We start from the raw sequence: 23,630 nt of genomic DNA, 5'->3' as shown, positions 1-23,630 counted from the left end.
AAAACCATACAACAAACCAAACACAACTTCTTTCCAAGCAAACACCAACCTGCAACAAAATGGCAGTTTTATGTTGGCTTTTCATCAGGTTGTTGATGGATTCAAAGAGTCTCCTCATAGATTCTTCAAATTCTGTTTGTTCTTTGCCTTCATACAGTCTGTTGAGAGACACACTGGGTTATCCTTTCAGAATCAGAAAGTTTAATAGTTCTAAATGTACCAGATATAATATTAACGGAAAAATATATTTAAGTTGATCCAATATTATGTACATAGATATCTCACCAATGCTATTCACTGTATTGAGTAGAAATTCTTCAGCTTGACCACAACTTAAGCGTTTTCAATTTTTTTAAAAAGCCTCTAAAGAGTGACACCTCCCAGACTTGAGCATATAAAAAAAGTCATTTCACTTTCAAAATGCCTTATACGCAAAAAAAAATAATTGTGATTTCTTTCTGCAACAACTGAGCTACTCTAGGATATTTCTCACATGTTATCACATTGTTTCTTTCCTCTACTGTTTATGGCCACTTTTTCAAACAGGTATTTTTACTGTCCCCAGTAACCAGTCTGCTTTTTGAAAAAAGTCTCTACTTGATGCTTAAGTTAAAAAATGCATTTAAATTAAGCTCACTCCAATTTTTCTTCATTCTCTGTCCAAAAGTTTGAAACTTTCACATTATCTCTCCTGTGTTGTTCATAGTAGCTATTAATACTAAATACTGATTACATAAACTGTAAAAAACACTGCTGTCACAGTAAATTAGTTAACCTGAAACAGCTGTCAAAAGTCAAAGAAAAACAAGCTAAGAAGGAAGCCTAGGCAACAAGAGAAGCCTGAAAAGCGTGTAGGATAACATGAACTAAATGCTGCACCTCCGAGGTATTGCCTTCTCTACCAGAAGAGGAAAAACCCCTCTTTTTAAAGTCCTGTATTCCAGTGTCACACGCTTTTCTTTTCAACTTGAAACTGAAGTCCTTAAGAGAACTAAAGGCAAATTGAGAGCTCCTGTCTACAGCAAGGAAAAATCAAAACTGCTATTCATACAGTGACCAGCAAGAAGCTCTGAGGAGGAGAAAACACAGAGGTTAACTATACAGGCCCATGGCCTCTGCACTGTTTTAGGTCAATGGTTTTCAACAAGACTTAAGTCAGTTATTGGAAAGGAACCCCAAGATCCAAAACACTGTCTTGAGGGGAAAAAATAATTATATATACATGTATACAACACAGGTGATGCACGCTACTTGAAGTACATTCCTACTGAGGTGTGATAGCTGTATAAAAAATGCATACCAGAAAAACTTGGATGTGAAAGGCATCAAGTAAGTTTTAGTACAAGCACACTTACATAATTATTATCTTTTAATTATCTTATTAATTATCAAGTGGTATTTTAGCAGCTTGTGTTTTGATTAACTGATCTACAAGTTTTTGTAATCATACTGGAGATTGTTGCATGTGAGGGCTATTTAAAGTTATTTTTTAGTGAGAATTAAGTACATGTAAGTTGTAACAATGTCACTATCTCAGTCTATTTATTAAAGTTATTTGGCTAATGCACTGACACAGCTTTTATTGACTATACAACATAGCTACAAAAATAAATGAAGTTTCTTAAACCTATTTTTTTATGCAAGTAGAAATTTGAATCTTTCTTGATTAAACCTGTAGGGCAAGGAGGAAGGCAGAAACATCACACAACACGAATTAAACATGCTTCTTAAATTTACACCAGGACTAATTTAAGCCAGGTGGAATGACAATTCTATTTCCTGACATATCATCTAGCTTCCAATTAGACACGATTTTCTGTGTTAAATTTCAATTAAAATCACTTTTTGTGAAAGCAATTTTTAAAAGATGATTAATCATTTCCTTTGGAAACAATTTCATCACAACAGTACACATGAACTTCACCACCGAAAATAACCTTAGGCCAATGAAAATATTTCATGTTTTCAGAGTCTGTATTATGTAAACCTTTGGCTAATATATATGACCTTTCTACAAAATGTAGTCACTGAATAAACAGCTGCAAGATGTCACCCTAGTTCAGCTGACTGGAGTAAAAGAATTTTTGCTTTCATTACTTCTCTCTTACTTCAACAGGATTGAATGAATGCAAATTAAAGTAGAACTTGGTTATCTTCAACATATCTGCCTGACAGGATAAAAAGTTTCCCATTTTACATCTAACATGAGAAGTCATTAATTCATCTCTTTCCTACACAATTTTCACTTTGTAATGTCTCTTACCTTTCAACAAGGCATCTTAGTTTCTTAAGCAGCCCATCAAATTAATAAGAGAACGATCTAAAGATCTCTCTCAGCTCTATTAATTCAAAATATTTGCCTCGAAGAAGGCTAATCTCAACCTTTGAAAGTACTTTAATCGTAAATCCTAACTTTTCTCATAGGAAGAAAACACATTAATCCATTTTTTTTCCATATTTTCTTCTTTTTCATGACTAGCCTGACAATAAGAAGTTGACTGCAAAAAGTTAGATCACAACAGCAATAGATGGATATACAGTATCACGTGATTTTTTTTTCCACTGTTTGGTTATTTTTGCCAGAGGCTACCATTTGCAAGAGCTATTACAGCCTATAATAACTGTCCAACTGAATTAGAGTTTCAGACCTCCAGTGAAAGCATTTATAGGGAAAACTAAAGGGAGTAGATATGTATAGCTCATCACTTGAATATGCAATATATTGCAATAACCTAGTTTACTACAGACTGTCCAAGGCATACTTTTTGCTGACAGTTAATACTAGGGATTAAAATGGAGACCAAAGTTCTCCCGGCAACAAAGCCCTGCCTTCTGACCTTCATCCATACAAGAAGTTTTCTATAATCCTCTACACAATGCTTCCTTACCCAAAACTTTAAGTGTCCTTTTCTGCCATGAGACCTATTAAAAAGATTTAAAACTAAGCTTTTGAACTACTAGCTATATTTTATACACATGAGCACCATTTCCTTCCTTATACAGGTTTTCACCTTGTTTATCTGTATCCACCTATAAATACTAAGGTCCTAGAGGCAAGAATGTTTCTAAGGGACCATCTGTTATGGTTTGAGAAACGCACAACTATTTATTGTCATTTAGACAATTATTTATCACCCAATGATCCCTCCCCTCCCAGAAAGGGGAATCGGGAAAAACAAGGAAATCCGAGGGCTGAAAATATATACAGATTTAACAGAATAAGACTAGATGATTAACATTAATAATGCTAAAGAAGCAATATTGATCCTAGTACCAATATAAAATACACAAGGATTATACTCAGCCAACTCTATCAGCAGGAAGCTGTGCACTCCCAGCAGTGGATAGCAAATGTTGGACACTGAGAGCACTACGGCTTCAGGAGGAAGGGAAGGCCTCAGAGGCCCGGCATGGGGGCAAGAAGTTCTCTGGATCGCAGACATCAAGAAAGAGAGAACTTTGCAGCAAAGTTTCTAATTTATACTGAATGTGACAGTCATGGTACAAAATAATCCTGTTGGCAGCTTGTTGGCAGCTCACTCCTCCATGTCCCTGCACCTGGCTAAACTCAAAAACACTGAGACCTTGAATCTCCCTTACCATAGCTAGCTATAAAGTAAATATTTTCACAAATTCAGACACTAGAGTCCTCTAAAAGTGCAGTTTTCCCATGCATTAGAAATTAGCCTTGTGTTGCTTAAGCCAGGACACTATCTACCAGCAGCAAATAACTTCTGAATCTACTCCTACTTCAACCAAAATTTCATAATGCATCAAATATGCTTAAATTTACAAAACTATAAACCTACATGGATTTTCTGGAAAAAAGGGGCTGTGCAGTAACAGAGAAAAACTGTATTAGAGCTCCCACTGAGCAAGAGACAGATACAACACCTTCCTGTGCTGCTGACTGCCAACCACAAACATAGCATCCAACCACTTAGCCTACATATAGTCCTGAGTTCGCGACTGCGTATCTTCAGCCATGTAGCAGAGGGACAAAAGAACAAGTATTAGGGTGAAACCAGCTAAGGATAAATGGAAAAAGATGAAGCATAAAAAAAGACAAGAAATGGGATGTGGATGGGATCTGTGGGACATGGTGAGAGTCCTTACAGGCTAGGGGAGGAAATGGGCGATGCAATTACTGTAGCGCAGTTTTTCTCCTTCCAGCTTTCATGTCCTTCATTCTCCCCATTGCCTTTTCCCTTAAATCTGAATACTGCTTGTAAATATTACACCTCATCTGTCTGGCTGAGCTATACACACCTAGTCCATTGAGTCTTCCCTATAAATTCCTTAACTGGAGATCTGAAACTCTAAATTCAGTTAGACAATGATTACTGAAAATTACATTGTTCTATGTACAGTCTGAGCTGCTGAACACCATGAACTCAAGGACAAGCATCAAGCTTCAAGCCATCTGTCGCAATGTTTGGCTATCCATTGGTCTTCGGCCAAGACACATGACACAAAGAAAAATCACTCTTGAAAATGGCTGCTATTACTAAATACGTCTCTGAAACTTACACTGCGAACTGAAAGGCAGATTTTTTAAGATTGCCTCTCCAAAAAATATCTCAGCAATGCCTGTACGTTAGGCCAGTTGCCAGCTTTTATGTTTTATTCGTGAAAAACAAAAAATACAGTTCTATTCTGGAATCCATTTTTTCTATTTCTCAGGTATACTTCTATTTCTGATACTGTACTGGTAGTTAAATGGCAACAGCCTGAGTACTTACTGTGAAAATAGCGTCCTTGATCTAACAATGAACTTGAAAACATATTCCAGCGCTTTCAGAGTTCTTAGGATAGGTTCACATTGCTCCCCTCTGCTGGAGGTATCCAAGTAAGTCTTCAGAACAGTCATTAGTTTCCTGAAGTTAAAAAACATTTTAAAAATATCCTTTTTTTAAAAATTAACTTCTCTAACTTGTTTGGCTACCCTAAATAAATGTTTACGCTTAGTCAAGCGCACACAACAAAATATACTGCATGTATTTTTGCATTTATGTTGCACAAATTCTATCAGTACAAACAAACGAGGAGTAAGTTCTTAACTGCACAAGCAAGAAAGCAATCGGAAATCTCAAAACAGCAGCATAACTCCACAATTCTGGAAGCACTTTTATGGAAGTTTGCAATATACATGCACAAGCTAGCAAAAAATGTTACTTCTGCCTACCTACATTAAGCAGTGATTAAACACCACTACATGCTCTAAATTAGCTGCATGTAAATAGTAAAACATTCTGGTACGCAGCAATATCTGATTAAAGTATTTATTTTATTTAAACACTGCCTTGCTTTCCAAGGTGACTTTTTTTTAAATACACCTGCTAAAAAAGTATAAAGCTCATATAAAAATAAGTCCTTTAATTTATAGTTACATTTTCATCTTGAACCATTAAACTAATATTCAAGTGGTAATCTTGATCTTAATATAGCCATAAGAAGAACTAAAATCAGGATGGTTAGGGTTTTTTTTTTTCTTGCATCACTACGAAAATGGAAACCTACCATGCCCTACCCTAAACAAAGAAAACCAACCAACAAAAACCAAACTAGCACTTGCACGTTGACAAAACTTAACAGTTCGCCAACTGGAGTGACAAAACATTAGTAAGCAATCACTATATTTGGAACATACTGGCATGCAAATAATACCTCCAAGAACTGCTTGCTACTGCACAGAATATAGATACATATGTGCATGTATGCACGTGCATCTCTATCTGTGTAACTAAAAGACACATCCTCAATCCCACTGCACTAGCCTAACTCACATTACAGGACCAAAATATGCTTTCAGCCTCTCAGTCTTCTGGGCACTCATCCTGTTTCTGTTTAGTCTTTTTAATAGCTCCTGTGAATTCACAGCTTTGTACTGAGTTGGAACAAAATTTATCCAACTTGTACGCAAGGGCAGTCCACTCTATGTCCCTCAACTGTCAATGTTAAGTCCTCTCAGAGCTCTATAAAGCTAAATGCAAATGGATGACTAAGTAGTAACTGAATAAACACCTAACAGTTTGGCCAAAATACCATATCATAATATAGTCATACTATGTCTGGGACACAGTATCTCCTTCCTAACTACGAGTTAGGCCACCTATAGATATTTGTTTATTTCATAAATGATTCTTGAAACAGAGTGTATCTTCCATGATGTGCATGGAGCCAATGATGCCAAGTAAACTCATGATTTGGGGAACAATCAAACAATATTTTGCCTCTGCCACTTTGCTTAAATCATCAGAAACTCCCAGCAAGGTAAGCCTTAGAAATATTTTAGGCAAATAAGGCTGTCCTGAGAGGTTCCATACCCAACCTTCTCTTCTTTCGCAACAATATAAAGCATTAAATTACACATGCTTATTACATATGGAGTGAAAGAGGATTAAAGAAGAGCACATAGCTTGCACTGGAGCTTTCTGAGCTCAATAATGTTAACTTCAAATTTCCTAGAATGTGAGAAAAGATTGATTGTGCGCTACTGCCTTTCAATTCTAGCAAACTCATGTTCTAATGCATGATCTGCATGACATTTCCCGTTGAGTTGGAACCGATGCAAATTCATCACAGGACACTACAAGATATCCTCAACTATTCCAAACCTTCAGCTAAGGTCTTCCATCTATTATTCATATCCCAAATTAAATTTCTGCTTCGATCTGCCACCCCGTTAAGCTGCCAGAACAAGACTTTAAGTAGATGAAAAAATACATCTATCATGTCATAGCACTTCCCCAAGATCAGCACTAGCTGAAGATGTTATCTTTCTTCATAATTCAAAGCAATTTTATCCTACCATCATCCGCAAAACCCTTTTTTAAATAAAGTAGGAAACCAGTATTAAATTTACTGTATAACACATCTCTACAGTTTTTATTCTCTTCTATGAATCCATGTCTTTCCATCTGGGTGTTATCTGGAAGCTCCAAGAATAAACTTAAAACAAACAAACAAAGGCAAAACCAAAAAACCCAAAAAACCAAATGGCCGTCCACCTGCCCACTGGCATGACCATTAAACAAATAGTAATAGTCCCAGTTCACAGCAAATCACATAACAAATACAAAAATTTCAGTTCACTGCACTGAAACCCTCCTGGTGCAACATCAGTCTGTGAACTGCATATGAAGACTTGACAGTTCCCAAACACTCTTTTTCACCATGAGTTTGTTTGCTGTGAAAGAATATGTGGAAATCTAGATAAGTGTGTTAAAGACATCCTTGAGCCCTCACTTAGAGCATTTCACGTTAAGGCCAGGAACGTAGCAGGAGAGACTGTACAGCAAAGTCTCTTAATAAATTTGACAGGATACAGGTGAAGTGCTCAGACACAGCAAAATTCAGACAAGAGAAAAATGAATGCCAAAGAATCATTTAACCCCAAGTCAATTAACTCTACTTAAAATCACATGTGTTTCTCACAGGGAGGTTTGTTTCCAGATAAGCAAACACGAGCATCAAAACAACAGTCATAATTAATTACATCAGAAAAGTCACAAACAAGGTTTACTTTTTTTCATGTGATGGTGGAGGTTTAGAAAAAAAGAAAAAGGAAGAGAAAATAAACTTACTTGTATGCCAACGTTGCACTAAAATGCTGCTGGATATACGCTTCCAAAACGGTATTAAAATGTTGAAACTTACGGTCTGCAATGAGTCCTATGATATATATCTAAACAGAAATAGACATAATTAGCATTTTTCATTAAGTCACATTTTAAATTTAAGGATTAGTCTTCTGGAATATTTTTGATAATCCACTATTTAAGAGTTTTTAAAGAAACTGGATTTTCAGTCAAACAGTAATAGTTTATCTGTTCTGTAGATAAAATTTTAAAACTAATTCCCTGAAATAAATGAATTGATAGCTCATTCAAAATTATAGTGTTCTTTGACAAATAATATCCTTCAGTGCTGATTCTTACCAGTGCATCAAAGACAAGGATGTCATACTCATTACTGTGGGAATGTTCCATCATGATATTAAACAGGGCATCCAGCGTATCCTGGAGAAACTATAAAACAACATGAAATGACAAACTGGCAACCAATTCAACTTGAAAAATCTCACAAGTCCATTTTCAGATAGCAGACTTGCTTTCCCTCAAGGTAGAATTTTAAAGGCCTTCACTGAAACATCACTTATATTCAAAAAACACTTTTGAGAAATTAGGGTCTAGTTTCTTTAATTTTAAGAACCTACACCCTCAGATGCATGAGAAATCAATAATACATGTTTAGCTTAAAGTGTATGGAAAAGCTAAAAATATTATAACAGTGACGTAACTATCTAAAACTGCATTCCTACTTCCTTAGTGATACAGGTCAATAGTTGCTATTTTTGCATACACATCAAGATTAAAAACACATTTCATACTTCTGTGATCTGATTCAAAGCCCACTTTAAATTAAAGAAAAGCATTCCCGTGACCAAATCTTGGTTTGTCTGGAAAAAAAAAAATTCTATTTTTATTTTTTTTAAGTTCTCCTCTCTCCTCCTCTCAACAGAGAGATCTAATGCTTATATTTAGAGAGTAACAAAAGTGTAATAGACTCCTAATCTGAATGCTGGAGTCTGACACTTTCCAAAATATTAACAAATTTTTATTCATACTATTATTAAATGAACAAAGAACTTCATTGGGTATATGATACACTTTTTTTTTTTAATAACAACATGTAAATTAATACTAAGAACTGTAAAGAAAGCACGAGGAATTATTTGTAATGTTTCAGATAGACAAAAACAAACAGTTGAACAGAGATTATGGAAAATATTAAAATATTTTACCATTACTGCCTTCACATCCAGCAAGTTTTTAAAATAACATTTTCTGTTCACATTCAAAATAAAGTTTTCCTTTGACATAAGCACCTGACCAAACCAGGAATGACTCCAAATAATAGTCTTGATATTGAATTCTCCATTCATGCACTAAATTTCCAGCAAAATAAAACAATAGAAAGGAGAAAAGGATCCTAATAAATTAATTATCAGTGAAAGCAGGGAAATTTGACCAGTAAACCTGCAAATCTCCATAGCCTAACAGTAGCCAACACATGAGATGTTTGTGAGTAACAAGTAGGAAAAAAAAATGGCTAACACTATGAAGAATCCTGTCCAGCTCCTTATTTCTCCTTATTCCCTCTAATGAAAAGCTTTGCTCATGTCTTTTGCAAATTATTCCTAACAAAGGCATTACACTGAACGCCACTCCTAAAAAAAAAGTATAATTTACAGGCTTCTTTAAGTTCCTGTTTACTGTAACTGACCCTCCAGTTTCTGTTTCATTTTGAAACTACATAGCATTTTTTCTGCCATGGCACAAGGGGATGTGAAGAGTAACTATTATTAGAACATACATAAAGATATACCTTCACAACTTCCTCTCCATCCACAATCTTCAGTTTTTCCAGGTTCTCCTGAAGCAGCTCTGGCTTCATACGCCACTTCAAGAGACCTAGTAAGCCCACTAATAAAAAAATAAAAGGACAGACATTAAAATTTAAAATGCTATTTATCATTTGTGCAAAAGTCTTCTTTCTAAAACTTCTCCTTGTTTAGAAGATACATACCATTCTGAGTTAACTTGGTAGAACAAACAAGAGTTGAAATATAAAATGCATCTCGTGAGCTTACTGAAAGCCCCCCTACAATACTTGAGTTCCTGACTATGGTCGCTCCTTTATTTTCTATGTGTTGACGTGTAGAAGGTAGTGTCAAATAAGCACTAGCATCCTCCATTTTTTTACTTTCCCCCTGAAAAACAAGATTTGATTTATGACATATTTCACACCACTGCACTTAAAAACAGAATTATTGTGTACTTTGTACAAAAGTAAACAAAAAGCTATGTTTCTATGGAACAGGTATTTTTCCCTCCTCTATTTCACCAAGTTGCATGCCACAACCCTCACAGATTTTTATGTCTTAACTGCATGCACTAAAAGATAAAGAATACCCAAGTCCCAGCATGGCTCGTACAGGTAAACCAAGAGTCAATGTTAGTCAGCAAGAAAGGCTGCAATGAACATGTAGGGAAAATGCTACACTGAAATTATAAAGGTATGCGTTCTAAGGTGCAGTAAGGAACTATGAGTGGTGACACCACCGGCAAAGCAAAAGAGCGAGCAGATTTCTCATTAAAATAAAAAAGGTCAATAGCTACAGAATATAATAGACTATGGAGCATCACCTTGAAGACTGTACACAGGACACAGACAACGTAGTCTGCACACAATTTAAGAACAGAAAATGAGTCTGAATAGGGAAAGAATAGCAGCACTATTCTGGTATCCCCATTTAACTTAATATTTAGATCTTTAATATAAAATTTCAGGACAGATCAGGACATGGTAAGATTATATTCTAAATTAGACAATATGCTGCAGTAACTAACACAGATGTTATGGAATTTATGCTTTTTAGTAGAACAAACAGTACAAAAACAGAGAGACAACAGGTATTTTTCCCTCCTCTATTTCATGAAGTTGCATTCCACAACCCTCACAGACTTTTATGTCTCAGCTTTTGATTCATACTGAGGCCAGAAAAGCAGTTTTTAGACAAAGACAATAAAAGTCATATTCCTCACTCTGCAGAGAATATAATTTTTCTTTAACAAAACTACTCAAGAAAATTTCCCCAATGAGTTTACGAGCCGTCATTTAGACCTACAGTATCATGACAGATCTGACTCAGGTGCAGACCCTTAGCCTACAATTATGCATAAACAAGGAGTTACAAAACCCATAATCTAGAATAATTTTCTGAAGTTTTGGGTTCGTGTCTGATTCAATGACTGTAGGTGTGCAGTCTTTACTCCTATCAAACAAGAAATAAGGTTGAAAATTGACTATAAAGAGACCTAGACACACCAAAGGCAAAATCCTTATGTAGCAAGACAGACAGCATTACTAACTTTTATGATTATATCAAGCTTGCCTAATAATTACTTCTCAGAATTTCTGGAACCAGAAGAAAATCCTGACTTCCTCTTTTTGAGACAATGTAGACAGACAATGGGGAAAAGACTTGAAAATTTCATCCAAAAGTGTCTCAAAAAGATTCAATGCCTGAAGGCATTGAAAATAAAATATAATATTTAAACTTTGCCATTTTCAAATTACTTATTTTGAGAGACCAGATGTAGGACTGTTTAAAACACTTACAGCTTACAATTACCATGTTTAATTCTAGAATAGGCAAACATATGTCAGAAAAATCTGTCTCTCTCTCCTAAACATAAACTAGGTCAACCCAGTTTAGCATTTGTCATCTATGCTATCACTTCAGGAAAAAATACCAGGTTGATGCAGTAATGAATTACATGGAATTTCATAACCAATATTAACCACACAGTCACACAACGTAATCATTGCTTTCCTTCTAGTCTAAGTATTTATTAATGTTGATACCAATGAAGAGAAGAAAACTTATACAGTGCCATTAATCTTTGTTGGACCACCTAAACAACTTGATTTATTTGTATGCATCTCACTTGCCACTAATGTTATGGCAAACTAGTTTACTGAAAAGAGCACTAAGAAATACCTAAAATAAAATTTCTTCTGTATTGGAAGTGATTTCTGGTTCTTAGTTCCTGCTAGACAGTATTCTCCAAGGAAAAACAAACAAACAAACAAAAAACAACCTTGAAACATCTGTTCCCTGCTTCAGTTCACAAAGTCAAAAATGCTACCTGTGTCCAATCAGGGATAGCCAAAACTGTTCTTCACATCCAAAATCAAATTCCTGAAACTTTCACTTATGCATCTCAGTAACTACACACAGCAGATTCAAATAACCAATTGCCTAAGATGACATGTCCTGATTATTCATGTGACAAAGATTCTAAATTAATCAAAACAACACTTTTCCCTCCTTTAGCAAGAATAATTGTACACATCCAGGTACTGAGCTTTAGCATGACTTCCTCTATGGTACAGAAGACCGACGGCACAAACTTCTGTAAAAATAGTAGGAAGAGTAACTGTCTCTCATTGCTCTTAGATAATTAGATGCTCTAATTAAAATTTAGAGCAACATTTACTGACCATAGAACAAGTTACATCTTTTTTTTGTTCAGATTAAAACTGTAATATTTATCTTTGACGGAATAATAAAATAGAGTTAATCTAGCACTAAGAAAATAAACAATACAGTCAAAGATAACAATATGAAAAAGGTGTCTCGTGGGGGAAAGAAAGGAAAAAATTGATCCAATACCTTTAGGACTAACAAGTCATGGATGCCATCTTGAAGAGTTGTTCCATCCTCCTTCATTAGTCTTATGTAGGCCATTGCAAAATTCTTTTCTCCTTTATCTTTAGCTGCAAAACAAAATATTTTCAGTTGACTATCCATCAATGAATTAAGAGTCACTAAAGTAAAAATTCCCTACTTACACTCTTGAGATGACCTGTGTCGGAACATGAAACGCAGATGTATCCTTTGCATGTCTTCAATAGGGACTGCTACCTTTTGTAAAATCAGAAAATAATTAACAGAGCTGGGGGAGGGGTTTTCACCTGTAGTGAACCTCTATTTTTGAATAAGCACCACTTCTACTGGCTCCATAATGCCTTTTACAGACTACTGAGCCTGATCACAGCATCAGAAGTGGTGGCTGATAAGCAATTATCTGTTAGACTTTGCTCACAGTCTAGCACCACCATAGAAATAAAGCACTGAACACAGGTGCTTGTATGCTAGAAAATAAGTATACTGCAGTCTTATTATTTTATTATTTAAGCATATGCAAGACCCCTGCACTGTGAAAGTTCCACATTTCATACACATAAATTGATGAGCAATTTACTAAGCAGGTGAAAAAGGTAAGAAAATAGTGGCAAAATAAATATATTTTTATCATTAAATTCAGTCTCAAAGCCTTGAGTAGAATACCAGAAACTCGTGACTGCTTTATTCTTAAGGCAGCATACCTATGTATAACAAATATGCAACAAATAAGGCCAACTGCATTAAAAAAGCACAATTTTTTATATTATCAACTTCATAGTTCTAAACTCTGAAGACTTGTACTCCTTTGTGTTCACTCACAACTAGCAAGGCTGAGATATGCTTTAGAAGAATCACTTCTCGAAGCTTCTAAGCATTTTCTAACCAAAGAGATGAAAGCTAGATTAGATAGTTATTGGTGTGTCTCTACAGGAATCCAAGACAGTTTTCTCTCTCTAAAATGGTAACGTTGGGGGGGTGGGGTGGTGGTGTTGGGTTGTTTTTTTTTTTTAATTATGCAATTGAAGCTCCTCGTCTCCATTGTTTCACTGCAACAGAACAAGTGCAATACTTCATTTTTGATGTGATGTGTTAGGCCATACGGATATTTAAGATGACCTCATTTGTTTTGCTGAACAGAATCTTCACATCATTTTCTAGGTCACATTTTAAGCCTCAGTAATCATATATGTCCAATAACTGATGTATGACTAAGGCTTCCTCCTTCTAGCTGTATTCAGGACCAAGTTATTTTTTAGGAAAAGCTGATGCTGTGCAACTTTTCTGTGTGAGGTACCAAGAAATTAAGAGGAAAAAAAGCAAGTGAAAAGTATCTACACCGTACCTTTAAAGTTTCCATCCACCGTGGCTGTTTGACCTGATAGTACAGAACGGATCTATATTCACTCACGGGTTTGTCCCCCGCTCCCAAACAAACAGCATTCTTGCAAGAATAAGGGAAAAACCAAGTGGTTAGCGCCTCATTAATTTCTGTAAATCTTTAGGACTTGAGCAAAACCAAACAACGAGAGCCCCCCACCCCCGGCAATCCCGCCCCCGGCTGCGGGCAGATTTACCTCAGCGCACCGCCGAGGCCTGCGCCGGCCCCCGCCAGCTTTACCCCTCATCGAGGTACCATGACATGGCGGCCGCAGCGCTCAGGGCCAGGCCAGCACCGAGCTCCCCCGGCCTTCGCCTCCCGCCCTCAGCCGCCCAGCCCGGGCGCCCCCGAGCCCCCACACCGCCGGGCGGGTAAGTGAGGCGGTCTCCCCCTCTGCTTCCTCGCAAACCGCCGCGGCGGCTGGGAGCCATGAGGAGGGCCCTGGGGGCTGAGGCAAACCTTTCCCCGGGTAACAGGCCCCACCGCCTGGGCCAGGCTGCCCTAGGGCCCTGCGCGGCTCCAGCTGGGAGCCTCTGGAGATACTCCATGAAAGCTACGCATTCAGGGCCAGATTAATTGTGGAGAGTGAAGACCTGTCACGAGCAAGCAGCGTTGAATACGGATACAGCATCATTCAAAATAGAGTGAGTTTTACAGGGGTTACACAGTGGGCTCTAAGAAGAGATGGGTGCTGAAAATACATAGGTTCGATTCTCTTCTCAAACTGACAAACTTAAGTAGCCAAGGCATCATCTCAAGTAGTAGAAGAAACACACAAAGTAAAAGTGATCTAGCTGCATTATTCCACTTATTTCTCCACTTACTTTAAAACTCTATTCTAGCAGAATCTCACGAGCACTGGGCTGCATGCCTGAGGTGACTTCCAAACTAAACGTTGTAGAGGTACTGACAGCATCCCCTCCTCCCTTTTTTCCAACATTTAGAATTTAACATTCTATGATAGCTATCAGAACTAGCACAGATCCAACTTAAAGTTTTGATCAAGTTCAAAATTTGTAACCTAGGAATTCAGTTTCTTTCTCAGCCTACATCCATCTTTCCTAGCTGACTGCAGTTGAGGATTGTACACTCAGAAACTGGTAATGCTCATAATTGATGAGGCAAGGTCATTGACACCAGGCATCAGACATGAAACTGAAGCACAGGAAAGAAGCAAACATTAAGTCTCCACTGAAAGCACAAATTAAACTAATCCTATATAGGCCACACTAACTACTGCAAAGGTGACATTTTCCTGCTTAAAATCCAGTGTATCTTAGATGTCTGTTTTGATCACCAGGATACCTTGTGACAAGAAGGATGTGATGCTGATACCTGAAGATGATTTGTAACGTTTGGTCAGAGTGATTTAACTGCAGAAAGGTATGTCTCATCTGCCTGAATGGAGATCTTTCAAGGTTTACACACCAATTTGTTTGAATGTATTCTGAGACAAGGCCTTTTATTTGCAACAGTAAATCCAGTGCTAGATATTCAGCTGAAACTAGTTTGATACCTAAACAGATCCAACCAGTTTCCTGTATAGTGACCATAAACCTGTTTTGATTCATGGATAATTAGAAACATTGAAATTAATATAAATTCATGCATTTGAAAGTTTATTGGTATTTATTTATTTTTTGGAGGCTAAAAGGGAAAGGTAGTTACTTTTCTTACTACTTGCATTCAAGAACATTTCAATTAATTCCTCAAAATTGTTGCTTAAACATGTCTAAGGCATATTACCCACAGAAAGCAGGCATGATTTGAACATATATTTCAGATCATAGACAGCATGACAAATTCACTTTTTCCTGGTATTTGGAGAAAGGATGCATCTGCAGAACCGAACATACATAATATTGGAATGAAAGATTTAACGCGTTGCAATACGTTAATTTCTTTACGTAATACTTTGGTATATGTATTTTAAGCATACTAGCTGTGAATAGACAGAGTAGAGGTTGATGAAGTAGATTTCTCAAGAGTTAACTTCAGTACATGCAAGGCATGTGGTTGTTTTCACAGCTATAGGTACTGTTTTGTAATCAGGGTTAAAATTTGTTGCATGGATTTAAGCATTACATAGGTTTAGGATTTTCTCTAGTCAAGCTTTAAAGTTATATTTTAGGTCAAGCAATTAATTGTAGTTCATAAACACATTTCAGCAAGTCATGAATCACAATGACTTACTCCATCTTTATTTTGTCTCAAGAAGCACAGTTATTTCATCCTCTTGGTCACATTACTGATTTAGTGAACGGTATAAAGATCAGAAAAAGAAAGGCCCAAAATCCCCCTGAATACTGAACTATTGCTAAAAAGCCCTGAGGAAAAGACAAAAATTCCTCAAAGCAGAAATAGACAAGCAATAAGACACTGAAAAATTTATGTTGCACATGTACAGCATCCACACTCATCTGTTGTCACTAATTTAGTTATGTGCCATGGACTTAATTCAAGGGTCAATGACACAGTCTTCCTGGCACAAATGAAGGGTTTGTTATGTAGCAGAAGTGGTACTTTAACATTTTAATGTGCAAATTGTATTCCTCTGGGAATTTCCACAGGAAAAACCCTAGAGTAAGAACACAATAATTGTCAGAAACAGCATTTGTTCCTTGGCACAGCTAAAATAGGTCATTCAATGTTATGTCTCTTTATAGTTTTATACAAGACATTTATAGGACTTAAATAGATATGTTACTCTAAACATCATAAAACTTATCAGTCACAAGATGACACAAGTGAGGGAACTGCAAGTTTTTGTACAATTTTATAAAAAATTTTAAGAAGTTTAAGGCTTACTTCTAAAGTGCAGCTCATGTTTCTATGTTTGTCATACAGAAAAAAGAAAACTTACTGGCATCACTTTTCCTTCTTCATCACAGACACACATTATCACTTCCACATTTCTCTGAGTTGTTTTATTGTATTTATCAAAATCTCCATACAGCAATGTAATATAAATGTCATTTCTTATATCTCCTAGAAAAGAAATTGAAAGATTAAAAATCAATGAAAATGCTGTGAGAGCACAGAGTCAACTGAAATTCACAAGAGTGCCTCTTTTTTTGCAGTGAAACAGGAAAAAAGTGTGTTATTTTCCATCTGAATTTAAATTTTCAGCTGTTATTCTTAGCTAAGAAGACGCTATGATGTGATATTAAAAAAAACACAAATGGGAGTTCTCACCGACTTGAAGCAATTCGCGTCGTGCACTGACACCTGCTGGTGAGGTGACAGATGATGCCATTACTGATTCCCGCCCCCTCCCGCCCCGCCTCCAATACACAGCTCTCTTTCTAGAGGGAGCTTCATGTTTTAATTTTCTTCTGTGAACAAATTAATATGACTTTTAAAAGTATCGAGATTTGACTTGAAGGGTTGGGGGAGAGGGGTGTATGTTGTCCATTTTTAAAAAAGGAGCACTGCAGACAGTGAGCAACTTTAATTGGAAAGTATCACAAATCCAAAAAAATCAAGATATTGTAAACATGTGTGTTTATTATTATTATTATTAAAGGAAATTGATAAGATACAATAAGTTTAGTTCAAAATTCAAGTAAGCATCCACCATAATCTGCTTGGAAGTCAAGAAAGCTTTGTACAAGGAGCTGGGATTATCCTTCACTGTCTTGATTTTATTTTTTCTGCTTAAGTACTAGAAAATACTTTCCAAGGATTTTGCTATTTTATCTAAGCCTCTAATATTGGAACAAAACTTGCCATGTAGAGTGAATTCTAAAGAGCCTCTCCATTACCCATTACAGAATTAAGTAAATAAGGATGCAGCTGATGCTCAGTAACCTAGGCAATGAAAAACAGCATCCATTCCTATTACAGAACAAAGCACATCCTACCTGGCATGATTATTTCAGGAAATCCTAGCTTTCTAGCAACAACTGTGGTTCTGTCTACAAGATGTGGATAGTCCTTTCTAGTTTGAGTCACATCTCCAACAAGCATTTTCACAGTTACCCAGAGACCTATTAAGAGGGGGGAAAAATATAAAAAGATTACATTTATGGTAAGGAAAAAAAAAAAATAATCTGTCTTCAGATTATTGCCTCTTCTACCCACCAAAACAGTGACAAGAATTCACTTCCCCTGCTTTTTGTAGCTGAAAGTAAAAGCTCTGTAACCCAAAACTGTAGCTGTGAAGTTAAATTGCCTCTACGGTTCAGCAACAAACTCATGATTCTTCACTTCCAGCTTCAAAGTTGACTCACCTCCATGCCAATGCTACAGCTCTAACATAAAAACCTTTCTCTAAAGCATAAACAATATGAAATGAAGTTCCACAATAATTAAAAAAAAAAAAGAAATATCTCCTTTACCTTGTCCACCACTGTCTCCTTTTGATGCAGTGACTTTGCTTAGGAGACTGTGTAGAAAGTCATTCTCTGCCACTACCCTGCAAGATAAAGAACAATGTCTACTAGGAATTAAGTGCTAAATATATCAAACACCATTCAGAACATAGATGACAAACAGTCTCAGTCCTCTTTGCAGTACTTGACCTTATTATGATACATTCTGTAACTTCATTATCTCTCACTCTGAGTTGCAGACCACTCACATTCAGCTTATGTGTACACGGAGGTGGAAAAGATTCAGTCAACAACTTTAGGAAAAGCAGTTTGTGACAGACTGGTGATAAGAAAGCTTGTAATTTTGTAGGGATTCACAACATGAACGCATTCACCAATACACTAGTCCAGTCCACTTTCCCAGATACAGAGCCTGACAGATTCACGAACTTTGAATTTTTTTTCAGCTGCTTTTGAAATTGGAAACAAATGCTTACATAACAAACATGTTGGATCAAATTGTAAATAAGTGAAATAATAAACCAGTGTCTCATACTTGGGTCTTACAGAATTAAGCATATTCTCTATAGTACATAGCAGCAGTGCTATGTAAAATAAACAAGTGTTTCCAGTGAATACTGGCATCTCTGCATTTGAACTGCGAGTATCACATCTTTAGGCAGCTGATCTGGCATTGCTTTTGAAGATAAAGTTAACATGTAACAATTCAACTACTTTTTAACTCAAACTCAATTTTTACTCAGATTTTTTCTCAAATTCAAAACAGAATGAAGCACGTAAGTTACTAGTTATCCATACATGTAAAGCTTATTGTTGAATACATATAACTATTTAACTTAGGTTTTGTTAAATAGGACACGGTACTAGCTGTCTGAAGGAGCACATTCATAGCAATGCACATTCATTTAAGACTTGGCAGAGGTTACAGGCATGTTAAGTGCCTTTTAAAGTGGTAGTTAAATAATTAGCACTATTACAACGTGGAATTATTAAAAGGAAAAATTATTTTTTCTTGAAACAGTTCACAGCCAAAGAGATCTAGAAGTATTTTTGTGCATGTAAAAAAAAGATGTCTTTGAGTATCTTACGGGTGAAAGGGAATGAAATGCTGCTTTTCTTCATCACTTTCAGCTTTTCCTTTTATGATATCTGTAATATCCATAACTAGAAGAGTAAAAGAAAACGCATCAAAACATATGATATCATTGCAAAATAGCTCCTCTTATCTATGAATGATGTACATTAACGTTCTTGTGCCTTAAGGCAAATATAGATTTTTCACTAGCAAGCAGTGTAGCCCAATAGGGGTAGATTTGTGGGTCAGAACATTTAGTGCAAAGTCCACGCTACAAACATGACAGTGTGTAAAGGGAGAATTACTTCAGACTAGTTTTGATCTAATCCTGTGAATGCAGATATGAATGCATTGGTGGTGCTTTTGGGACATAACCATTGGTTTTGCTTCATCGAAGGATTTCTCTTATTATACTCCTCAGTTTGCACTGCATAGCAGTAAGTATGAATTATTAAGAAATTAAATTCAAAAGCACATTTCTGACCTGAACTAAAATGATAATGTAGGTGCAGTCTTTCTGGACTTAAAAAATTAAATATGGAAGATAGACGATATAGCTATTTTGTATTCTGACTTGTCTTAGTAGAGATTTTACGGTCCAGGCTGGGCAAGTATCACTTGGGCCCTGCTTCAAATGTAGCACAGGAGACATCAGATACCTGCCACTCCAAAAGGCCGCCGTAGTCCTTGTGTGTATTTCTTTGAGTTACTGTCTTTAAGATCCATCCTTCCAACTCGGACTATTTGACAAACTAAATAAATTTTGTCTCTGCTAAGGTCTTTATTTCCAAGATCCTAACATACAAACGAACAAAAAAATTGGAATATTAGTTGGAGAAGATCCAAGTTTTGAATTTTAAACAGGACCTCCAGTAATAAACTGAGCTTCAGTAATCAAAGGGGAAGAAAAACCAAAACCAAACCCAAACGGAGTCCACAGAAAAGATTAAAATTTGAAGAAAGTAGAAGGTAAGATAAATAGAGAAAGCAGTGGCAATCAAGAGGTACAGCAGATAAAAAAATATCAAGTCATCAGTAAATTTATGAGACAGCAAATTGATTTGAAGAAAGCAGACTGAAGCATTGTCACTGCCTTAAAGCACTCAACGACTGGTTGGCTTGCTCTGTTTCTAAGATTACTTCTGCTTCCTTCATCATCTTGCTCAATCTTCAGGAGTTCTGATAGTGACCACAGAGAAGAGACAATCCGATTTGCGAATATTAAGTAAGGTGAACTCTAAAACACTTACTGTGAACACTACTTTAAGGTTGTTGAGCATATCAATTTCCTTTGGAAAGCCTCTGCTCCCCCATCTCACCAAGTAGTTCTCACTGTTTTGAAGATAAATATCTTATTGTCATATGATTTAAAAATTCTTCCCTTCCACAGAACATGAAAAACCACAGCACATAACAAAGGTTGCGTAACAGACAATAGTCTGTGGTGACTGTTTAAATCTCATACCAGACTAAAAAAAGACAAGAAGAATGCTATACAAAACACCGTCAGTAAATTTTGAAAAATAACTTGAACATGAGACAGAATGGCACTTTTTTTGAAGAAACAGTACCATCATCAGTCTGTTTGATGGGAACACGCAACAGAATCTTAGCTTATCTTTGAATGTATAAGTTACTCCCATTTTGTCCCCTACCCCCTGTTTCAGCGCTCTATTCCAGACATCAAAACATTCCCCATCAAGAATAATCTCTTAACTTTGAAATGGTCTCAAGCTTCTCCAAAATTCTAAAGTGTTCAATCCAGGAATTATGTATCAAAATATTAGGGATCCCTTACCCTAGAATTCTTTATTAGCCACTAACAATTAGATCTGTCCACACTTCCCTTTCCTTTTAGTTTTCTTCCTTTAATATCTTTTTATTTTCCTGCATTACTAGCACGTTGGCAACTGTCTTACTTCATTTTGGCTAGCTCCTTTTGCCACTCTTTTGCAATAAAAAAGAAAGCTTACCTTATAACTGTTAATTTCTGGGGATCATATAGTGACATAAAGAGTTCCGCATCCTCTCCAATTCGGCACACAAAATTCCGCACAAAGACGTATAGGCTGTGGGTGGGGGATGAAGACATTCGGGAGTACGATGCATAATCTGGTTGATCCTTTGACTACTCAGAAGGAGGAAAATCATTAGCTAGCTCCATGAATTAAAATGGTGGGATACTATAGCTTCAGTTTTTATTGTATGTAACAGTTAATCTTGAAAAATTGTAGAAAATTTGGATAAACATACTTGTTTACAGCACATAAGCATTGCCCTGTATATTCTTCTGAAAGACCTTGCTTAATAACGCAGACATTACTAGCAAATAACTTTGTCACCCTCCACAATGCTTCACCAGCGCATCAACATCCTTTTCTACTATGAAGCTAGAAAGGAGCAGGTTGGTTAGAAGGTGCAGAACTGACACAGGTATGAAGATCCCACCTTCCTCCCCTGAGCCTTCACTGTATGCAATGAGATAAAAAGCTCAGGCTGGGTTCATTAAAACACTGCATCCAGAGTAGGGAGCTATCTCCTTGTGCAAATAGTGAAAAAGTTGATGACAGAGATGCCCTAAATCTACCTTTTGCAATACTTAGGGGACATACTCAGTAATATGAGTAAGAACTTCCTTTGTATGGGGTTCTAAGCATATTATCCTTTCCAGGTCAGTATCTCCTTTTAGGAATAGAACAGGGATTACTTTTTTAAGAATATTTCCAAGGAACACAATAGTTAAGCTGTTTCTCATCCCTTCACCTCCAGAAACCTACCTTTCTTGAAAATCTTACATTTACTTTCATTCAGGAGAAAAAAGAGCCAGCTCCTGTATATGAATGTATTTCAAAACCTTATCTCCCAAGATGATCAGGCTGCTTTCAATGGAACTATTCTGAAGTCCTTTACTGGAATTTTGGTAAAAGACTCTGCCCTTTGGTAAAAGATGGGTCTCCTCCAACTTGAGATGCTCTATGAATCTGTGACTTCCATATCTTAGGCCAGTTCTTCAGCCACTGGGTAAGTACAAAAAGGGTGAAACAGTATCACCACTTTTGACGAGAAAGTACTGAGGTATCACTACAGAGGCAAGCCTACAAGTCTGAAGGAGATGATTTTTTAACACAGTAGGATATAGCAGAAGGCCTACTATCCACTTTGTAATGGGGTTTCAGTGTGCTAGGAACACTAGCAAAACAAAATACATTTCTTTGAAGAGGAGACAAATAACACATGCTGAGATCAGGACACAGCTGAGCAGGTTCACTGACTCAGAATCGGCTCCTAATTTCTATCTACATCCCATTTTAACCACCTAGAAACAGCTTAACAATTGATGGCCTAAAGCTCTTTTTATCTATTGTTTGGCTGTATTTTTAAAACAAGGCACAGTCTATTGCAGTCTACCAAGTTTAATTTTCCTTATATTGTCAGTGTGTCATTTTGATGTCTGGGAAGCAAGATTTATTTACTGATGAGAACAACTCATAAGGTGTTTTCCAGTGATTTGTCTTGGGCATTATTGAAGTGTCATGACGGCCCCGCTTTTTTTTTGCCAAGTGTTTTACTTGCTTTACTGTTTATTTTCTCATCAGTGACGAAAAGAACCCAAAAATCTTACAAGTTCCTGAACAGATGTAATATAGAAAAAGGTCGAGGAAGTGTAGTCTCCTGCTTTCCCTTTTAAAAGATGAAATTTATGCACTCAGCAGCTTTGCTTAGGCATGGTAATTTCTGGTGTCCACAAGATTATGCTGAGTTCACCTGAGTTCCTCTTTAGTAAGCTTAAATTCTTCAGCTCCATCAGAATTGAACTAACAAGCAGCAACACACAGCAAACAACTAGTGTTGTCACAAGATTTAAGAAGAGCTTTGGTTAGTCATAGCTTGCAGCCTGAACTCCAAGGATGTAACTATTCATTATGCGAATCAGCCTATTAAGTAGCCTACAGATGAAATGAGGAGACATATTTCTATTTAGGAATCCAAGAATGGACTTAGAACCAGGTTTAGACACAGGCTTTCAGCCAAACCCACAGCCTGAATCCAATGCACAAATGCAGCTAACTCCATTTGAGGCTTAGCCGTATTTATAACATGGATGTGAATCTACTCTTAGTTCCGTCAGAGGCAAAAGTTTCCAACAACTTTTATGGTAGAAGATTACATTCTTTGACCCTTGTACTGGTTTTTCTTTTTGATTTTAGCAAATGAAGCATTAAGTTTGGCCAGTCATTCCTACCATTTCCTCCTTAATTCGCTCGGTGATTTTATTAGTCGCTTCTTCATGTGCATGAAATAGGCTGATGACACTGGTTTTATCTGGATCCAAGATATTTCCATCTTCATCTCTAACTATGAGATCTAGCTCAAGTATCCTGTGAAAATACAAGAGCATAATGGCAGGATTATTTCTATAAAAATAAAGCTTAGAATGTAATGCACAAGGAGATGTGTCAAGTTTTAAAGCAATAAAATAAGTTTAAATATATGCAACAGTATTTGATTGTAGAAAAAATTAACTAAACCCCACGATTTTCTTTTCAAGCTGTTGTACAGTATTTATCTGTTTTTGGAGTTTAT

The 23,630-nt window shown here is 36.5% G+C and overlaps 1 protein-coding gene across 2 annotated transcripts in view; it reads right to left on the bottom strand.

Annotated features, from left to right (window-relative positions):
- The window catches only part of DOCK2 (dedicator of cytokinesis 2), a 198,930-nt gene that overhangs the window by 156,499 nt on the left and 18,801 nt on the right, over positions 1-23,630 (bottom strand). The window contains exons 7-23 of one of the 2 annotated variants that reach the window (XM_054217206.1): positions 23,290-23,425; positions 21,020-21,174; positions 20,297-20,378; positions 19,706-19,841; positions 19,060-19,135; positions 17,978-18,054; positions 17,501-17,626; positions 16,501-16,625; positions 13,602-13,700; positions 12,424-12,496; positions 12,245-12,348; positions 9,592-9,775; positions 9,391-9,488; positions 7,941-8,030; positions 7,587-7,687; positions 4,743-4,877; positions 50-158 (exon numbers count right to left, since the gene is read on the bottom strand). In XM_054217206.1, coding sequence (XP_054073181.1) covers positions 50-158; positions 4,743-4,877; positions 7,587-7,687; positions 7,941-8,030; positions 9,391-9,488; positions 9,592-9,775; positions 12,245-12,348; positions 12,424-12,496; positions 13,602-13,700; positions 16,501-16,625; positions 17,501-17,626; positions 17,978-18,054; positions 19,060-19,135; positions 19,706-19,841; positions 20,297-20,378; positions 21,020-21,174; positions 23,290-23,425 — 1,906 coding nt within the window. Of the gene's footprint in view, positions 1-49; positions 159-4,742; positions 4,878-7,586; positions 7,688-7,940; positions 8,031-9,390; positions 9,489-9,591; positions 9,776-12,244; positions 12,349-12,423; positions 12,497-13,601; positions 13,701-16,500; positions 16,626-17,500; positions 17,627-17,977; positions 18,055-19,059; positions 19,136-19,705; positions 19,842-20,296; positions 20,379-21,019; positions 21,175-23,289; positions 23,426-23,630 lie in introns of those variants that run through there. The other variant, XM_054217207.1, reaches the window with a different exon arrangement.

The sequence above is a fragment of the Rissa tridactyla genome, chromosome 11 (genome assembly GCF_028500815.1).
Source record: "Rissa tridactyla isolate bRisTri1 chromosome 11, bRisTri1.patW.cur.20221130, whole genome shotgun sequence".
Classification (NCBI taxonomy): domain Eukaryota; kingdom Metazoa; phylum Chordata; class Aves; order Charadriiformes; family Laridae; genus Rissa; species Rissa tridactyla.
The sequence above is the reverse complement of the archived record's forward strand: the minus strand, read 5'-3'. Positions and strand labels throughout refer to the sequence as shown.